At 38.1% G+C, this 21,102-nt stretch overlaps 1 protein-coding gene across 2 annotated transcripts; it reads right to left on the reverse strand.

Moving 5' to 3' along the window:
• Nucleotides 1–629: 629 nt before the first annotated feature.
• Nucleotides 630–19,009, reverse strand: HAT1 (histone acetyltransferase 1). Of its 2 annotated transcripts, XM_048309534.1 has the most exons (11): nucleotides 18,942–19,009; nucleotides 17,866–17,937; nucleotides 17,473–17,548; nucleotides 15,659–15,779; nucleotides 10,115–10,294; nucleotides 9,762–9,883; nucleotides 9,157–9,261; nucleotides 8,717–8,823; nucleotides 6,121–6,272; nucleotides 4,763–4,879; nucleotides 630–1,025 (listed from the first exon to the last, which is right to left on the reverse strand). In XM_048309534.1, exons 1-11 carry the CDS (start codon nucleotides 18,946–18,948, stop codon nucleotides 858–860), a joined length of 1,227 nt encoding a protein of 408 aa, XP_048165491.1. In that variant the 5' UTR covers nucleotides 18,949–19,009; the 3' UTR covers nucleotides 630–857. The 2 variants fall into 2 exon arrangements, with proteins under 2 accessions (XP_048165491.1, XP_048165492.1); XM_048309535.1 differs by lacking the exon at nucleotides 4,763–4,879.
• Nucleotides 19,010–21,102: the final 2,093 nt, after the last annotated feature.

Below are 21,102 nucleotides of genomic sequence, written 5' to 3' on the forward strand. Positions count from 1 at the left end.
AAATTTCAATGATCCTTATTCAGACTAAGTTCTCTAAAGTCTGAACTACCAGAAAAGATGAAAATTTTTTCCTTTGAGGGAGGACTGACAGGATCTTTAAGAACTAACCTCAGGTCTGAGAAGCAAGGGATAGCAGAATAGAATCAAGGAACTATATAAAGGCACTTGCTTCCTACAGATTTGTTTCTTTCACCAGTAGGAGTGCTTTTGGAGTCCTCACAAAGTCTTGGATGGCTCCCCAACTGTGAGGTATCTTCCTGAAAATCATAAACCTGAAAACTTGAGGGTTTAAAAAAGAATGTGCTTCAGGCACTTTAGAGGCTTAAACAGAATGGGTCTGTTAGCTTCCAGCAGCAGGATCCACTTTTAGCAAAGGGTAAAGAGTCTGTACACAGGAAACACCCGAGACACCACAGAACCAATCTTGTAACCTGCTCCTGTGACATTAAACCTGCACAGGCCATACACCGTACAATAGGATCCAAGGAGAACAACCCGAGGAGAATCAGGTTAGGAGAAATTTAAGAGATTGCTTAGATTGATATATTAACTTGCTATTCAAATATATATTCAGTCTTGATCAAAACAAAAGGGTAGAAGAAAATTCATACAATTGAAGTAACACTGTATCTGAGAATCTACATTGTTTATTTCATCAAGAAGTGCCCCCAAACCTAAAGTACAACATTTTAAAATCTACAACACAAAAATAGAAAATATTCAAAATGCACAGAAACACAAGTCACCTTTAATGTGATTAAAACGTCACATGAGATTTTTTGCAGTTAAGTAGCAATTAAGGATGTGCTTTACAACACTGTATAGATATCTGCAAGTTTCCTGTACAGGTAGGATCCTCATGCTTGTGCAAGTCGTTCTAGGACTCTTCGGTAATCTGAAACAAGCTGTTGGAAGCTCTCTTCTAACTGTTCACGTTGCAAGCTTAGGTCTATTTGGTTCAACTGATTAGTCATCTCCTCTGGTCTTAGACACCTTCTCATCTTGGCAAGTTCTCTCTGTTTTTTCTAAGCAATCAAACAAATAGTAGTTTGAACACAACCAGTAATTATAAAGAATATGGTATTTTATTAAAATTTATTCCATTTCAGTATCTAGTTCTTTAAGATGTCCCTAATCCCAAGAGAAGCAGTAACAATGTTTGATTAGTAAATTTGTTCTATTAAAGGCTCATAGTTTCTCTATTGCCAATGAGGTAGTGAACGGAAGAATGGTTTCAAATTTTGTTCCAGGTAAGTCTAACAGTACACCCACTACTGAAGATGTGTGGCATGAGAAACTTGACTGTAGAAATCTGACCAGGATATTTAGTCCTACATTGACATTAATTACATTGGTGTCCCATCACATGACTGTTCAGCCAACTAATTTCCCTATAACTGACTATAAAAAATTAATTTTAAGTCTCCAGTACACAGAAAAGTTTCACAAATTCTTACAAATTATTCAAGTCACCAGGGACTAGCAGTAGCAGCACTGAAATGCAGTAAGATTATTTATAAGCATAAACATATTTGTACAGAAGATGATGAATTGTCCTTGCTCTGTGACATGTGATTTTTACCTGTTTCTTAAAAACACCTCAAAATACTTTTGTATTTTCTTTACCCAGATATACTTTTATACAGCTGATACTTATTTCTGAACTACTCAGTTCTTCAGGTACTTTCCATTCTTCAGTCTTCTCTTGCTTTGTAAAAGCAGAATATCATTCAACATTTCATTTAAAAAAATAAAAAAAGCATTATGTATGCCTGGTATCTTACCAATAAATCTTAGCAATACCTAGGGAATCAGATGTATTAAAACAACAAAATTTCACCAAATTATTCTATTTCTAACTGTCTCAAAATCAAAGCCCTTCTGTGCTCTAATTTTACACTTATGAACTATTTGTCTTCTTTCTGTGATTGATGCAGAGGGTCAGGAGGGAGGAGTGGAAACTACAGTAAACTGTAAATGAGTAAGACCAGAAAAACTTTTATAATCTCTCAAAGATTCCACAGATAGGCAAAGTTCAGTTCAGAAAAGGAGGTTCTGTACTTAACTCCTGATGAGGCCTTCAGGAACATTTCTGGCCAATAATCAAGAAACCTTTCCTTGTTGAAAGGATGTGAAAAGCAGCACAGATGTTTAAATTTTAGATTCACATTAGCTCTATGTAGTCAAAATGAGTAAGGTACTCAAAACATATGATGAGCTGCCCAAATGAAAATAGAAATGAGTACCGTCTAGCCAAGCTTCTGTCACTAGAACAATTAAAGCTTTATTCTAGAATTAATTCAAAGTCTGCCTAATTAACAGGAGGTATCTGTTTAGGTTATAAACATTAGTTCTGAAAAAAGGGTGCCAGCTTTTAAATGCTCAATACATCTGATACTGTAGCATTAGGCCATCTTTAAGTTCCAGATTACTGCTAAAAAGCAAACTCTCTTTGCATGTTTCAGATAACCAGTCATTTCAATATCCGCTTCCCCGCCAAATATACTACAAGCATATCCAGGTACACAAGATTCTGAAAACTGCCATCAGTAACATTTTACCTGGGCAATTTCAAGAGGATGCTTTGGGAGCAAGTTGTTGGGCTGGGCAGAAAAGCATATTTTCTTCAAGTAGCAAACAAAGTATTACAATTAAGAAAAGCAGCGCAGCAGTGGTATTTACTTCCAACAGGGATGACAAGAAGAACAAAGACCTGATCAAGGAGACATATCTACCAGCACAGTTCACTAATAAATAGCAGAGTTCATCAGAAATGGAGAAGCCACAGTGAAACTGAAATTTCACAAGCTGCTCATCCTTTAAATTACCTTAGCATGACGCCCTGGTCACTAATATACCAATTCTTTTATTTCCTATATAAGTACTACTTATACAGAGAGCAACACATCCTTTTGCACCAGTCATTCCAGTCTAGTGATGCCACATACATAAAGGTCTCAGTATCTTTAGCAACCGCCTCCTTGCTAATGTAACAACTTCAAGGGCAGCAGAGGTATTACATGTTTTCCCCCCTGAGGTTTCTGCATATAGTTTTTTTCACTGCTAATGTTAGCCAGGAAATATTTCTAAGATGGAATACCATTTTTATTAAACTAAGGTAGTGTCAACTTAGAATTATTCTACATCTGTACAGCACTGTTCAAATGAAGCTATCCAACGGTTTATACAATAATGATACCAGTATTAGAGTATGCAGTAATATTCCTGATTATATGTTTATGAAGTTTGGTTCCCCCCACAAAATTACCCTCTCTATATTAAAAGAGAGTTTCATTACATTTCTGAAAAGTTTTTGAAAACAGCACTGGGACTAAAATTTAATTGTTTAAATGAGTGTATGAGTAAGCTATTTACCAAGTAGAGCTACCATAAACAAGATGACTATTTCAGAACACGAAATTTAAGATCAGGGAAAAAAGGTGTTAGCTGCTTTAAGGATTCTTTTGAATCCACACTGAGATAACAAAAAAACTAAAAAAGCAATGTTCTAAAGTAGCAATATTGCATACTTAGCAATACAAAATCCATTCATTATCCATGCACTTATTGTGTGCAAAGGCTGAAGTGGAAACAGCTGCTAGAAGCACTAGAATTGAAGCTGCTTATGGAATTTTGGATTTTGCCTACAGGACCTCAGTTCTGAGTGAGTGAATTGAAATCATGCATTAGTCATGAAAAACAGTTGCTGAAAAATCACCTTATTTGTAGTGGACACTGGGTGAAATCTAGCGAATGAGACAAGACACTCGTGAAAGAGAGCGTGTTTTGATTAAGGTCCTGCCACTCAGCATGACATAGAGTTATCACCAGATCAGATAGGTACTTAATACAATGCTGGCCTCTCATTTCTACTAACAGCCCCTGTAAGCCCAACATGATTACAAGCACATTTTTGTTATTTTGGTGTAACAGGGTAAATGCTGCTTTAGGAAGGCTTTCAAGCTAATCGAGGTACTCATCGTACCCTGTGTAGCTTTATATAGAGGATTTTGGGTTGCTTGGCAAGTACTTAACTGACAACAGTAGCTAACATGCTAGTTACAGCAATAAACCTAGATTTATTTGTGGCCTTTCTGACTCTTGACACAAGGACTGATGCCTTTAGCCACTAGGATATTATTTTTAAAATCTGTATCTCAAAGGGTCAGTTTATGCAACACAGACCAACCACACTGAAAATCCTAGGATGCATAATTAATAGGAACTAAGAAAATTACTTGGTCCTAAGTTTAGTACTTGCTTGAATTTTACTGCCAGTATTATTTTATATTCTATCTGCATGGAGTTCTATGTTGACATGACTTGATTACTTCTAGCAAGCTGTTTTCTTAAGACCTAGCAAAGAATTAGAACAGCAATCTAAACTATACCTAGTCTGCAGTGCAAACTTTACCTCTCCTCAAATTTCTGGCTTGTTGTTTTTAACCTCTTCAGTTAACTGACCATTTTCCCCCCCTTAAACCTACCTGGGCATAATGCCACTTGTAGCTAGATAGAGTAAGCTTAATAGTAACCTCCTGCTGAAACTGGGCAGAAAACAGTCAGGAGCCAAACACATGATCTTCAGTGCTGCTATATACAAATGTCCTCTGCATCTGTATATATGTCAGTTGAACACTGCATAACTAATGGTAGTTGATTGGCAACATAATTGGCATCAACTACATTCATGGAAATGAAAGTAAAATCAAGTATAATTAGCCTTGAAATAAATTTTAAATGATACTTAAGTCATATACACCTTATAGGGCCCAATCAGTCTTCTTTTAACATCCAACCGATAGCTTCTGGACTGTTCTGCATCACCCATATTTGTTGCACGCAATCGGAGAATTTCATAAACTCGTCTTGTGTGTTGCTAATGAACAGAAAGGAGAATAAAAACCACATCTGAATAAAGAGGTCACTCAACAGAACTCCAAGTGAAGAAATACTGAAATATTAGAGTAATTCTTCATCTTATCAGAAGACAGGGGTATGGGCAATCTGTCCTCCTATCTGGTGGGTTCAATGAATAAATATTTTTATTTTCACTTCAAAATCATTTTCTTCCATGCAGCCAGTGTCTGATCTTTCAAGTGCTGCACCAGCTGTAGAGGTACTTCAAGGACTTGCTCTAAGTGAACAGCAGAAAGTCCAGAAGCCAGAGTCCAAAAACACTTCTAAGAACAAGAACTGGAACTAGAGTGACATTAAGCAATACCAATCAGTATCCACTTGGCTAATTTTAATAATCCACATGTATCTACTGCCCTTCACAAGCCCCCCTGAAAGTTCTAAATATGAAAATGAAACAACAATATTTAAAGTTTTCTGTTTACTAGGGAAGAAAATTCAACAGTAAATGGAAAAACTGAAGTGCTTTTGGTATCAGAACCAGAAAGTACATCGTCTAGGGAGAAAAAAAAAATTATGTTGATACTATATTAGTATAACCTGTATCTGTATGAAAACAGAATTTAATACGAAGTATTTTTTTGCTGAACAACAGAACAAAAATAAAGTGATTTGTTTGCTACACTAGCACATGTTTATATAGTGTTAAAAAACCAAATGAAACTTATTTATCCTTTCAGGTTTAAAATATAGAAGGCTGCAGATGCAGTTTCCCTATATAAGCTATACCATTTTCACGAACACATCTGAATATGGCTTCACAGTCCCCATCCCTCAAGGTTTAAAGTCTTCACTAAACCACATTCAAATAATTTTTAATTAAGCAACTCTGCTATTTCACTATCATACACAAAAATGAATAACTTAAGATTACCAGAAAATTTAATTGTTCAATTTAACTCTTTAAGTATTTAGAGTTGCATTAGTAAGGTGTTTGCCACTTAAGCATTCTGCATTCCCAAAGCAACACTTATTTGCACAAATACTCTTGAAAGAAATCAAAACCATGTCAAATTCTATTTACAACAGAATTTGTAGGTAAAAAAGGCATTTATCTAAAACCATGAGCCACGTATCTCCAGATATATGCTTAAGAACTGTCAAAATAAGCCACAGTGTGTAAATTCCATGTCTCCATCTCTAAGTTTAAATTGTATTGTACTAGTTTGATAAGAATATGTCCAACTACAACTGATTTAATACCTTATTTATTTTCAATTTTTGTTGAGCTTCCGTCACCATTTCTTGACTGAAACCTTGCATTAACTTTACTGGGGAAAAGCAAAGCAAATCTTGACAGAGCTTTACAAGAACAAAGTCTCTAAGCTTCACATAGTTCTCAGATGGATCCTCAGCTAGAAAGAATAAAAAAAGCTTATCAGAATTATTTGTTTTCTCATCTCTGGTATGTAATTACAAAGAACTATGGAAAACAACAGCAGACACAGTATTCATCAGTATATAAACAGCTGTGCTTAATTGTAAGCACTGTTATCACAGGTTTAGATGTTTGACAGTAGACTCAAACAGGTCACAGAAACTTCTAATATTTTGTGTATGCAGTGCTGTACAGTATTATGAAACTGACTTGTTTAAACCCATTTAATTCATTGGGAAAAGAAGACTAGTCTATAAACCCTTTTTCTTTTATCTTTAGTCTATTCTATATTTGACAGTGGTAGAACTACTAAACACAAACGAAAGGGAAAACATGGGAAAAGACTGGTGAAAATATCCTACTGTATACAAATAAACTAGCTGAAGTCATGTATTGACCAGGAGTTAGTCTTTGTTAGGAAGGAAGGAAGGAAGAAAAAGGTATGAGGACCCAACAGACAAGATTATCCAAAATAAAAAGGCTGAAATGACCTAAGCAAAAGCTTAGATTTCAAGTTACTTAAAGACAGCATAGCTATCAAAACTGTTGCTTTAGAAAAAAAACCCTGAAATTGAGAACTAGCCTCAGTTAACATCAACATGAGCCCATATGCAACTATTTAACGCAGAAGGAAAATATGTACAACATTGTGAATGTATTTTCTTTTCCTTGCTTTAGACAAGCTCACTACAAAGAAGTAGCAGGGCCATGCTTCCCTTTCAACACTCATTTTTATGGGAGCTAGCACTGTGGAGTTTATTGCTAACCAGGTTATATCCCAACTGTATTTTCCTTTAGTTTTGAGGTACACTGTAAATAGTTAAAATTTGCAGTTTTAGGATGATCAAAAGCAAAACAAAGTTACCAAGAAGGACTAGGATAGAAGCTTTTGCTGCATGTATGTGGCACCGCACAACTAACAATTTATTTTTTGGGTTGGGTTAAAATGTATTGTGCATGATCTTGCATGGCAAGCCTTATAGCATATATTCTGCAAAAGAGATTGGAGAAGTGCCCTAAACTAAATTGATTCATTCTTTTGCACTCAGATTAGTTAAAAGAAGAATGAGGCAGTTTCTGTCCAGTAAGCACCATCAGCATATTTTTTGCTTGTGTCAGGATGACAAGGTTTAAGCCGAACAAAATATTTGTTGCAAATGTGAAATTCAGAAGTAATTTTAATTTGTAAATAATTAGCTTTTTCAAAGAGATTAACTAGATTGTCATTTCCTCTTTCCAGAAAGGTTAAATGCTTTATTTCACAATTTTAGATGGTATGTAACTAAATATCCTGGCTATATTAAAATTGTCCAAGCCAAATGTCCCCCTCAAAAAGGGCAATAAATAATTCTGTAAGAGCCTTAACTTTCATAACTTGAGTGCTATGTAGAATATTGCAAGCTTTCTCCTGCTTCATTCCATAAAAATTGAACCCTATTTTAGTGCAGATTTACTGTTTGCTACAACCCTGCACTTAAGGCACTGAGCCATGAACATGTCATAGGATTTATGCAGTACCATGCTAAGACTTTGTTCATCCTCAATTATAAAAGCTACATAAAGGCTTGTACTATTAAAAGGAAAAAGTAAATAAATACATGATGCACATGAGTTCTTGTTGCATAAACTAAGTTATACTTTCTTAGGTTCCCACGAACTGGATTGAAATGACAAGGTGGATTACTTTATGATGATCTTGCAACAACGCATTATGAAAGCAAGTGGTCTATTGGATTTCAATTAGAATGGAGAGTTATTTCTAACCAAGATGAGACTACACACAGAATTGAATGGTCAATGTGTTTGAACTGCATTTCTTCCTACGCTAGACTTGAAACCACAGGACTGACGTCATGCTTATGGCAATTTTTAATGTTATTTTTCTTATGCACATGGACCCTTTACCTGCCATTTCCACAATCTTTTATTTTTAGATATTTGCGCACACACACCTAATATCATGGATACCTTCAGCCAGCAATACGTGCTCCTAGAGCACAAGTTCTCTACAGACTTTTACTGTCTGCAAAATTTCAGTTTGCACACTAATCTTAATATGCTATTTTAGTTAGGTGTGTTGTGTCCCCCCCTCAAGTTTGAGTTTTGGCTAATGGGGTAAGTTGAACAAGGAATTTGACAGAGCTTGATCTCTTGGCAAACTCAGCTGTCTCTCTCACAATAAAATAGTTAATTAGCTGGTAATCCATTCACGCTAGGGATTGAATTTTCCTGGTGTGCTGTTCTCTGAGTAAAGTATTTAAGAAGCTACATTATATACACTTCTGTAAACCAGGGTACCATTAATCCTGAACTGAGCAGAAGCTAAATCTTCAAAAGGCTTTAAATTCAGACAAATGGACATAAAGTTAGCTTGTGGGCTAACAACCTGTGAAAGCTGCTTATTAAAAATTTAACACAAACCTGTTATATCAAGTACTGTAGGAGAAGACATATAGTATCTATGAACTGTTTCAAGCATCTGAGCACCATGGCCTTCTCCTTGGAATGGTGGCAAGATCAGCATCTGGCTACAGACAAAGGAATGCCTTTTCAGTTCAAATGCAAGCATTTGCAAACATAATGCAAAGTCTTAAAAATAAAATGATATTTCATTTTAGATTAAGGTGCGTGCCATCTTCATGTTAAAATGTAATTTTTAACAGAATCTTAAAATTGTTAAATATTCAAAACTTGAGATTCCCTCTCCTTCAAGAAGGGAACAATGAAATAAATCAGTGCATAGACAGCTAATAATGGGGATTTTTTTAAACAAATCAACACTATTATAAACAAGTATTGGGAACTTCAGCAGTTCCCTCTTCTGAAATAAAAGGCAAGGCACGAGTTACACCGCCAATTACCTTACACGTGGCCGGGTTTTGTCTGGGTACACATAGTAATTATAGACTGTCATGTAGCCTACGGTCGCAAAGAGCGTAGCTCCATCCTTATTATACTTCTCAAATCTGCAGATAAAACAGAAAGCCAAGCAGGTCAATTACAGTCGCGCTCCCATGCAGTGTCCATTTTCTTTTCCATTCTCCAACTGAATTTTCAGTGTCAGCAAGCTACTCTGTGAGGGCCCAATGGGTACACCTGCTATGTTCTGAATGTACAATTCACTTAATTGGTGTGCAGCAACTTGGATAAATCAGACCTCTTTACAGCACTTCAGTGCACTTGCCTATTATAAAGATGAATAGGTGGCAAGTAAAAGAAAACACAGGCAAAGCTCATTTTACTGTTTAAGCCTACATTCAGGGCTCTAACGGACAACAGCATTTAATTCAGCTCTATTCTCAAGCTTTCCCAAAGCATAATGGAGGAAAACTCAAGCCTCACAAACAATAGTTTTTCTTTCCTGGGAAAAATATCATTATACTGCTCCAATAATTGGCCAGCCACAATTAAAATGCAGGCTTTGTGGAGGTAATAAGGTCCACTGTTGCTTTAGAACTGTACTTACACTAGAAAGTAGTTCCATCTTTCATCATCTACATCAATAAAGCTAGCAGTTTCAATAAACCACATCAAGAACGTCTGAAGCCTTTCATGATATTCTCGAAAGCCTGGACATGTCATGTCAGCCTAGGGAAAAAGCCAGGAGAAGTCAGGTGAAACCTATTACAGATGCAAGAGGAAAAAAATATGCAAAACTTAATTAAATTCTCTGACATAAAAAAGCATGTTGATGATTAATAAATGGGTAAAATTATAGTATTTACATATTATAGTTGTATCACTACAGAAGGTGCATTTCTGCAAAATAAAATTTAATTTGGTCACTCAAAACCAGAAGTTTAACTTAAGTTTTCATACCTTGTAAATCTGGTATGTTATATCTTCACCAGCTTCCTCATTATGGATAGAATATGTGTGTAGCAGCACTCCAAAGGGCTTGAAGTTGACCTCCTTCTCCAGCAGAGACACAAAGTCATCAGTGTTTGTGCAAAAACCAGGCGGAATGATTTCTCTAATTTTACTTTCAACATCATCTGCCTGGAGATTACAAAAAGGGGAAGGATCAGTGGAAGATTAGAAAAAGACAGCATTGATGTCACGGTTGTGCTTAAGAAATGAATATATGAGACATACTGTATCTACCAGCAATTTAAAGAAAAAAAAAGGGAAGAAAAAGAAAAAAGAAAAAGCAAGCATTCTTGTTGTTCATTCATGCCACAATCCAGCCATTGTAAGCATCAGAAGGCTCTTGGTTACAGCCTAAGTTCATGAACATTTTTATGTTTAGAAATTGTTATATTTGTCCAAGTTTGACTAAGAGCATTAATAGCTACTCTCTAAGTGCAGCATATTCAGAAACCAAGACTTTCCAGACACCAACTCATGAAGACTATGCTATGCTACACAGCCTTGTAGAACTCAGGTTCCCAAACAAGCAGCTTACAAGAGGTATTAGGTGATGCAGAACTAAGTAGAGAAAAAGGGACAAAGATCAAAACCAGTAGCTCCCAAATAGGAAAGTGACAGCTAGCACACTCTTGCATTCTTATGGCCCCCTGCTTGAAATGCCTGTCTATAGAATCAGCTGCAAAACACAGTACAAACCCTGACAACCACATCCTGCATTCTAATAAAAGAAAGTTTTGAAAACAAAGTTTGACATAAAATAGTACAACTTATGAATACTGTCAGCAAATCTGACCTGTACTCTAACATACTGTGGAAGACAAAATATTCTGACACCAAAATTTAATTCAGAGATTACTCTTTTCAGATAACCAAAGTTAGAGACCATCAGCTGAGCAGACTTCATAATCCTTTTCAGACCCCCAAAAGACCACTTGATTGAATACATTTACTACTTCTTTTTAACCATGAATATTTGATGAAGCTTCACAATAACGTATTACTGCTTCTCACCAGGCAATAAAACTTAATGAATTGGTCTCAACTTAACAAAACCATACTCCTCAATACAACCCCTAAAAGCCTGACATTACATTCAACAAAATGAGCTTACATTCAATTCAAACTTTCTTCTGGACAATGAATCCAGGTTTTTACTTAATGGAGTTTGCCGTGAGTTCAGCTGTAATGTTTGTATTGTATCTATTTCCACAAGGACGGACACAAGAACACTTTGTGTTAACTTACTAAGCAGCTCTTTCACACCGTTTACATGCATGATGGGTATTAGTTCAAAACCAAGACCCTTGCTACTTAGCATTCAAAACAGGGAAATTAAGATGCTTAGAACAAAATACACTACAAAAGGCTAATACAACATGCTACTAATTCCTGTCCTTTCAACCATGGGTCCTTAAGCAGAAGCAATGCACCTGCAAATGAATAGCACTTTAGCATTCAGTTACATTTTTAGTGCAGAAAAAGATAGATTTAGTTCAGCACAAACAAGTTTTATTCTTAATGGTTTGGTACTACCAACATCTATATTTATATTTAGAGAGAGAGCTATTAAGCAGTTAAAATACAGCTCTGCAATACCTGGTGTAAGAACTCAGTTAAAACATGTACAATCTTTACAATCATTTCATTCTCAAAACAAAGATAATTTGTTGGAGCCTTTGCTATTCTTCATAAACCAGTATTAGCTAAAACACATTTTCTTTACACTTATTTAAGGGCATTACACAAACCCAGCCACTTATTCGGAATCAATGAACTACATTAAAAAAGGTGTTTTTATGAAACACAAATTGGAAATGCCTTTTTTTTTTAAATTGTGCAAATGCATTGTTTACACAGATCTTAAGTCTGCATTACTGACAGAGCTGTAGGAAACCACAACTAAGAATCCAGAGTGACTTGCATTTTATATAGCTGAATAAGCACGTAAAAATAATCTAGAATTAAAGCAGTATTTCCAAGCAACAGTACAATAACTCAGACTATGTGGGTGACATCTAAAAAGGGTGAATATACAGTAAGAAGTACTTATACATAATGTTTAAGTAATTTTGCTTCTCCTCACATTTGTAAGTTTCTTCACTAGTGGTGAGAAGGAAGCCAAACTGTGACCTGCTCAAAGCCTGTAAGGTTTCCATCCATCACTGGCTGCCACCACAGAAAAGTCTTGTTTTCAATACAATAGAAGGAATTAAAACATGACAGCGGCTTAGCAAATAAAGCACTGGCTAATACATCTCAGTTCTGTATGACCACATTTTCACCTATTATGTATGACCAATATTTTCACCTATTGTCTCCTAAAAATTCTCTCCCCTTGGAATGGCGTCTGACACAAGAAACCATAGTCTTTAATGACTTTTACAGTTAACAGCATCTCTCCTCCTTAGAGACCAAATCCCAGAATCCCCAGTTTGAGCAGTGGCAGAAGTTTAAGCCATGCAATTTTCAGCTAGTAAGACCTGGAATACTGTAATCTTGATATATCAACCACCTAGAAAAGAATTTATTTCATTAATACCAGGACTTTTTAATGGACACATTCATTACTTAGCAGGTCCTTTCCAAACGTTTCTCTCTCAGGTGCCCATAATCCAAGGAGCTACCTAAATGTATTTACTGCCTTTCCTTGTTCTTTTCTTTGATATTGGCGAAAGGTTAATTTCTTTTATCAGAGCAAGATACTCGTATGGATGCACACAAGTTTCTCTTCAAATAAACAATCCTGTTGACTACTGCAGCAATGTTTAACATAGGCAAAGCCCTTACAATAAAGCATGCAAAAACCTGAAGTAAGCCAGCCATGAGTTGTTGAGCTTATGGTTCATGTAAGTGCTGCCTGTAATGTATGACCTTCACAATCAGAATCATGTGAGGTGATGACAAAGAGTCTGGTATAGGCTTCTAACTACACTTGATTTGTAGTAGGACTGCTTAAGTGTGTAATGTCTCTTTGTACATAACATTTAACTCTGGGTAGTTTTAATACAGAAATTATTCTTGTACTAATAGGCAGCTATGACATTTGCACAGCATGTAGATGCTGTTTCAAAGTGATTTAATTTAAAATAACTATAGAAGCATATTTGAAAGTTGGATTTCTCTAAAAATTGTATGCACATATTTCAGTGGGGAGCAATGGAGTGATCAGCGGTATTACACTAAAAAAGCACCAAACATTGAAAGAATACTTTTCAATTAACTTTTGTAGAAAGCAAATGTATAGACTAGCTGCAAAGCAAGATGCAAAGTTTAGTGAAATAAAACTTTACCCCTACCCCATCATAAAACACAGATGAAAAGGAAGATACTGGAACAGCTGCAAATCTCAAAGCAGCAAGCAACTCAGAGGTCATTGCTATTAATATTTACACTGGAAGAAAGCAGTTTCTCTTCAGTTATTTGAAAGAATCAACTCAATTCAAGGGATAAACTCTGTCTACTTTCACTAAATGAAGTGCGAACTTCTGTTCAAAACATGATCATACTTCGCTGAGCCTTCCCCAATAATATCTTTCTAAAGATGGACCTAAACCATGTTAAGATGCATAAATATGACTGGAGTTCTGCCTTTTGACATTTCAGGATAGTATCACTTCCTCATGTTCAAAAAGATCTTGGAGGAAAAAAAAATAGTGGCATTGGGATGAATATTTCTGTCAGTCCCTAGCAGAGATAGTAGCAGCTGCTTTAGAGATAATGAAACCAAACTCAATATTACAGAATAAAATCACCTGCTGTTGAATGGGCTTGTATGGGTATTTGGATAAAAAATCCTAAGATGTGAATAACTTCATGGAGCACTAATACCAACTCACTTGTAACCAGTTATAGTAAAGGCAGAAACTGCTGTCCTTTCCTAAACCCCATCTATTCACAGCACAAGATTATCTGTCATGTGTGGCGGATAGTCTGCATCCTAGTATAATTATCATCAAGGAGCAAACAGTTAATTTAGAAAAATAAATGTTAATATGCATTCAAATCAACATCCTGCTGTAATGACAGCTTATGTTTCAACCTCTGCAAATGCCTATCTTTGGGTGGTTAAACTGATGGCAAATACAAATGCAGAAAGATTGACTACAGCCGTATCTTTTTTCCTACGTATGTTTAGATATAGCAATACAAGCAGCTTATTTGAATGTACAGCGCTAGTAACACTAAGGGAAGCACAGGGAAAGCAACCACATCCTTCCGCTTCAGTCAAAGCACGTAAATGCTCTGGAAAGCATACAGAAGTGTTGCTCAAAAAAGATCTTTTTTGTCCCCATCTTAATCCCTTAAGGAATTGGAGGAAAAATTCAGTATAGGAAACAGGGCTTGAAAAAAGCAACCATTCTGAGAAATCAAAAAAGTTGCAGCGTGCATAGGGCAAGACTGACCTTGTTTAGACCTCCAGGTAAGTAAATTGGGTTTGCCATTTGTACGGAAAATAGACAAAGTAAAAAGCTGCTATGGTGCAGATTCCTGTTCTGACTGTTTTGAAATTATACCGGTGAAAGGTTGGACCATTTGATTTTAGTATGTTTACTACATTGCCAACAGTCTTTCCTTTTTTTCCCTTATTTCCCAAAATAAACCTTCGTAAGATTGAAGAGCATGACCTTTCACTCCTGAGACATGTTGCTCCAGCCTCCAAAGTATTTAAGACATATCCAGGATCTTAGCCTGTTGAACTGAATATAATCAGAATGAGGAAGGACAAATCTTTAAAATTAATTTAATGAATTAATTCCAATGTATTTCTCCTTTGAAAATAGGCCTTTCCTTGCAATTATTTAAATAAACTCCAATGAATGTGAAATTACTAACTTAAATACAGCCTGAAGTCATATTCAGAGAGCACATAGACAGTAGGAGAGGAAAAAAAAAAAAAAAAAAGCTCTTCTACAAGTATTCTGTAAGCTTAGAAAACCTGCCGGAAAAAGAAAAACCAACCAAACAAAAACCCCCTGCAGGTAATTGTATTATCACATTCCTTTAAGTAAGATGTAAAGCATACATGATACCCATGCAGAACTTCACAATCTGTTTTCTGCCTTACTTTATCTCCACATGTAGAGAGACACAGTCAAGCCTACTATCTCATGAAGTGCTTACAGAAACCTCCTTTTCCTTCTCACTGAATTCTCTCAATCAAACTCCACCAATGCTAGTCCTCCTCCTGGTCACAGTTAATATGAAAATATAGACATGCCAAGTTGAGGTTTATTTTGTGGAACTGGTTTTGGTATCCGCTCCTGACATCTGACTGTTCTGTTTGACACAATTTTGATTGTACTGTAGTGAGAGAATGGGAAATCTGTAGATGAAGTTCAAAGCTTTTTGTTAGCTTAGCAAAAGGAAGCTTTGTTTGTTTGCTTTTAATGTAAATCACATTTAGGTGAGCTAAATCTAAACCTAGAACTCCTGTCCATACCAAAGTAAACCTTATCAATGTCACGTTAAAGACAGAAGCAGACCTGCACTTACCTCCACACAGTCAAACTTCTCATTTACTTTCGAGGTGTATTCAATGCGGAAGAGCGTTGACAGGTTTCCAGCAATATAATACAAGAGGATCTTCAGTCCCTTGTAGCCAAAAGCAACTTCACTGAGAAAGGAGAAAATAACAACCAGGAACTCTATACATAATAAAACATTCACAAGACAGTGGTTTTATTTCATGTGACATTCACATAATCCTTCCCAGTAAGGTAAAGTAAGCTTCCTAGTAGGAAAAGGGAGTCAAACTGGATTTGCACTGTCTAGACAGAGATCATGCCTTACACTGCTTGTACTGTTTCGCTCCTTTAATGGAAATATTCTAAACTCAGCAAGGCAGTGACTGTGTCCTTACTGTGATAGCTCAGGAGAGAATACCTGAAACAGCTAATACTGTGTTTATACTTTTTCAACAGCTTTAACTCATTAACAGTTATTTACGTTAATTGATCGCTAGCATTTATTAAAAATTACTTTGCAGTGTAGTATATTATTTTAGAATAAACTACTTCAATTTATAGCATACGAAGCACAGATAACCAGGTGTAGCAATATGTAGACAGCTTTTAGTTGACAGTTTCTATTTAGTTATCCAATCTAACCAGAAATTAGTATATGCAAAAAAAGTATAGAATAAAAAAGCCTTTTTTATACTTTGAAAATATGAGCTGCCTGAACACAAACCCTATACTCTTATGAAGAATAGACAATTTCTTTTCTGAAAAAAAAATCCGCATAAAATAGTAATGTTCACAAAGAAACAGGCCAATTTTTTTGCTATTTTAAAGCATAGCTAAAACTTTTTTTTACTGGGATTTTTCTTCTATGGTAGTACATTCATAATTTAAAATTTGAAATATAAGTGCCTGAACAAGAATTTGCTTGTTAGCTAAACTAACAGATCGGAGAGTCCTCTGCTTACTAAAATTATAATTATTGTCAATGATAGGTGCAGTTGATATGCAATAGTGTAACTAATTTATGACATTTAATATAGGTAGTTCATCCTAATTGGAGTACTTAGAATGCTTTCAAAAGAAAATTGAAATTAAGACACATAACTACTTAAAGAAGTCCACAGAAACATGCAGCTGAATTTTCCTCGATATTTTTTTGTTGTTATTGTTGGGTTTTTTTAAACTATGCCCAGATTGTTGAATATCACTCTACCGAAAATAATAAATGACACCAGCACTAATTAATTCAGTATACTCAAAATAAAAGAAAAAATACTTTTCTACCTACACTTCAGGAGAGACTTTGATACCAGCATTCTCCTGGAGAAACTGGCTGCTCATGGCCTGGACAGGTGTACTCTTCACTGTCTGGATGGCCACGCCCAAAGAGCGGTGGGGAATGGAGTCAAATCCAGCAGGCAGCTGATCCCCTGTGGTGTTCCCCAGGGCTCAGTGTTGGGGTCAGCCCTGTTTAATGTCTTTATCAGTGACCTGAATGCTCACTAAGCCAGACGGCAGACAACACTAGGCTGGACAGGAGTGTTATCTGCTGGACTTGGGTCACAATGACAAGTAACAGACTTGGGGAAGAGCAGCTGGAAAGCAGCCCAGTGGAAAAGGAGCTGGGGGTGCTGGTCAACAATTGACTGAACATGAGCCAGTGCGTGCCCAGGTGGCCACGAAGGCCAGTGGCATCCTGGCCTGCATCAGCAAGTGTAGCAGCAGCATCAGGGCAGCACTTCTTCCCTGGCACTTGGTATTAGCAAGATTTCTTGGTTTTTAATGATTTAAAAGCGACTTTCTTCTTCAGGACCTATTAATTTGAATCTGGAAACTTTAACTTACTCATCTCCAAACACTTGATGGCTATACTCAGGATTAAATGTTGTGTTGTCATCCTCCAAATCCTCAGGAAAGCGAACTGAGAAAAAAAAAAAAAGAGCATGACCAAATCGCCATCTTCCATTTGTTTATCCACATTGTTTTATGCCCTGCTAGCTGTTCATGGACATTTCCACTAGTCAGACAACTTCAATTAAGAAACTATGTTAGGGTGGCATAAAAATGAAATCAAGGCATCCTGTACAACTTAGATGCATGTTATTTGATCTGAGAATATCATAACATTAATCAGACTAGAACTGAGAAATTGACACAGATGTATACATGTATATATTTTATAGGAAGGTACTAAAATACTTCAGTATCATTTGTATAATATTTAAAAAGCGGTATTACCTAGCTTCAGCTGAATTGCTTCATTTGTATTACACTTGTATTCAGCCAACTTCTTCTCCATAGCAGTAAGTCCTGAAAAAAAAGGGGTTTTTTTGACAGTTGAGGTGTTCAGTCTGTCATTATTACTCAGACTCTATCTTAGAAAAAGGGTCATAAACCAAGAAAAAATACACAACACAAAACTGCTGAACAAAATTTTAAAAAGCTACAATATGTCACAACACATCAATACAGAGAATAGAGATCTATCTCATGCAGTTTTCTTGAACTAGAAACAAGAACTAGAAAGCATACAAGTATCTCTTTTTAGTTTCTGAGAATTAAAGTCATTACCATAAAAATATTAAGTATTCAGTTATTACGAATTAGACATATATTTAAAGATATAAGTAACAAAATACGAATTCAGTCTAACATGTTATTTAAGTAATGTGTCAGGACATTTCAAGTGTTTGCATTAAGTCATTTTCATAAACAGGTGTACATCAACTACAGTGGCACGTATACCACTAGCAATTATTTAGCCAGCACTCCTCTTCCAGAGCGGAAGTAGAAGAAAAATGCACATAAACTACAATTAGTCTGTTTTCCACAGCATAATCCAGGAGAGAAGACATGTTTCACTTCAGGTATGTTCCAAATGCTTTACAAGCATAGCTCCCCTTCATTCTAAAAGTATCCTAAGAAAGTTCTTCTGTATCTTACTTCAGGTAGGAAACTTTAAATAAAAACATTTTCGTGTTTTCTATTCCCTGTCCACCCCCAGCAAACTCGTGGACGTAGACACGGAGATACACTCTGGTTTAACACTACCAGACCGTGGGGGCCGTGAGGCCGAGGACAGCAGCAGCAGCAAGACCATCAGAGCCGGGGGGCAGAGAGTCAGCCGCGCTCCCCACCCTCACGCCCCATTCCCCCTCCACCCGCGCTCATCGCCGTCCGTCGGCCCCGAACTCGTACTCTCCTGCCCTGCCCTGCCCCCCGGTCACAGCACTCCCCCCGAGGTCCTACTGCCCCTCACAGCGAGGCGCCGACAGCGCCCTCTCCCCGAGCGGCCGGGCCCGGCCGGGACTCACCCGCCATGTCCGAGCCCCCGCGCACAGCGAATCAACCCGCGCGCCCGCCCGGCGGAAATGCGCGCCCGCGCCCGAGCGCTTCCGCTTCCGCCCGCCGAAACCCGGCGGGGAGCCAATGGCTGTCCCGTGCGGCGCGCGCAGCCCGCGCGCATGCCCAACGCTGCCTCGAGCCTCGCGCTCGCTCGCGCGGCCGGCTCCGCCCCGCTCCTCCGGGAACGCGGGCCGGCTGGCGCGCATGCGCAGTGGAGCTGCCACGTGGGGTAGCTCCGCGCTGACGGAGGGCGTCGCGTCCGCGGTGCCGCTGGCCTTGTCCGGCCCCGAGCGCCGGACTGACTGAGCCTTCCCCTGGCTCGGCAGCGGCCTTCAGAGTGGCTGAGTCCTTCAGAGTGGCTCCGCTCCTTCTTCACCTCGTTGCTCATTGCTGCAGTTATGCTTTAGCCGAGCAAACAACTGGAGCTTTGTCTTTAGTAAAGAGGAAAAAAAAGCTATATGCTGAACCACTTGCTACAGCCGCTGTGGGAAGGACCATGGGGATTTCTGCAATTTTCTTTCAAAGGGCTGGCTTTTGATGCACACTGTTACTCTGTGTGCTGGTTTGGGCTGGGGTAGAATTACTCTTCACAGTGCCTTTTATGGGGGTGTTGGATTCGATCTTTGAGGGTCCCTTCCAACTCAGCTTATCCTGTGATTTTGTGATTTGTGCTGAACACAGGGTGGATAATGCAGAGACGTTTTTGTTACTGCTGAGCAGGGCTTACATAGAGCCAAGGCATTTTCTGCTTTTTGTATTGCCGTGCTGGTAAGGATGTTGGGGCTGCATGGGAGGTTGGGAAGAGATGCAGCCGGGACAGGTGTCCCCAAGTGACAAAGGGATATTCTAGACCTTTAGGCATCATGCTCTGTATATAACGTGGGAAGAAGAAGGAAGAAGGGAGAGGATGTTCGGGGTGATTGCATTTGTCTTCCACTTTGCCTACAGGTGAAGCCCTGCCCTCTTGCAGATGGCTGATCGCTTTCCTGCCCATGGGAAACAGTGAATTAATTCCTTGTTTTGCTTTGTATGCGTGGCTTTTGCTTTCCCTATTAAACTGTATCTCAACCCACGAGTTTTCTACTTTTTACCCTTCCAATTCTCTTGCCAATCCTGCTGGTGGGGGAATGAGTGACTGGAGTGACTGCGTGGGGCTTGGCTGCTGGCTGGGGTTAAACCACGACACTGCAGCTAGCATATATATGTATGGATTTGCTGAACAAGATGCTTGAGTGGTCAGATGGTTACCAAATAAGATATCTAGCAAAACTTTTCCTGCTGTCAGCTGGGACATAGGCATATACGTAGTATGCGAACTCTAATTTATATGCAGAAGGTTCTTGTTGACATGTGACTGAAGAAAGTTGTACTCCAGAGAAGAGTTGTTTTAAACTTGAGTCTTTTAAACTTTTAAACTTGTTTCATGACTATCGTTATAAACTACCAGCTACTGTATTGTAGTTTAATATTTCACTGTGTTATTTGAGGAGTACCAGAATCTGCCCTTTCTATGTTTTCCAGTGGCATGTAATAAAAGACACTTCTTTGGGCCCTTGAAATAGCACAGCAAGACAAAACATGCAGTATTATTTAAGTCAGATTTTATAAGCACTTACTGTGACTGAACTGTTGAAACAAAGTATAAACTTACCCTTTCTTAAGGCTGTGACCTGCATGCTGTTAATTTTGAAGTATAAAGTATGTGTGTGCATATAAGACCCTGTCAGAAGTTACTGAATTCCAGCCAGATTTTGGCCCTATGGTTGTACGTTTGAAATACGGAGCTACAACCAATTTGCAGCCAAGCTGCCAGAACATCAGTCTATGAACAGTTTCGGCACTTGAAACCAACAGGTACAGCTTTGCTGACCGTCAGGGGCTGCATCTGTTACGCCAGAAATGAGATTCAGCAGCATTTTAAAAGGCTCAGTTTTGCACTGTGGAGGTGCTACCAGCAACCCCCCAACAAGAACCCACACCCGCGCCGCCGGTGTTCTGGAGGGGGGCGGACGCGGCCCCCACCCGGCGCTACCGGGCTGGGGCGGGGCGGGGCGGGGCGGGGCGGGGCGGGGCAGGGCAGGGCGCTCACCCCACAGCGCTGCGCTGAAGTGGTGGCTGCTGCTGCGGCGG

The sequence above is a fragment of the Corvus hawaiiensis genome, chromosome 7, assembly GCF_020740725.1.
Source record: "Corvus hawaiiensis isolate bCorHaw1 chromosome 7, bCorHaw1.pri.cur, whole genome shotgun sequence".
In the NCBI taxonomy this organism is placed as follows: domain Eukaryota; kingdom Metazoa; phylum Chordata; class Aves; order Passeriformes; family Corvidae; genus Corvus; species Corvus hawaiiensis.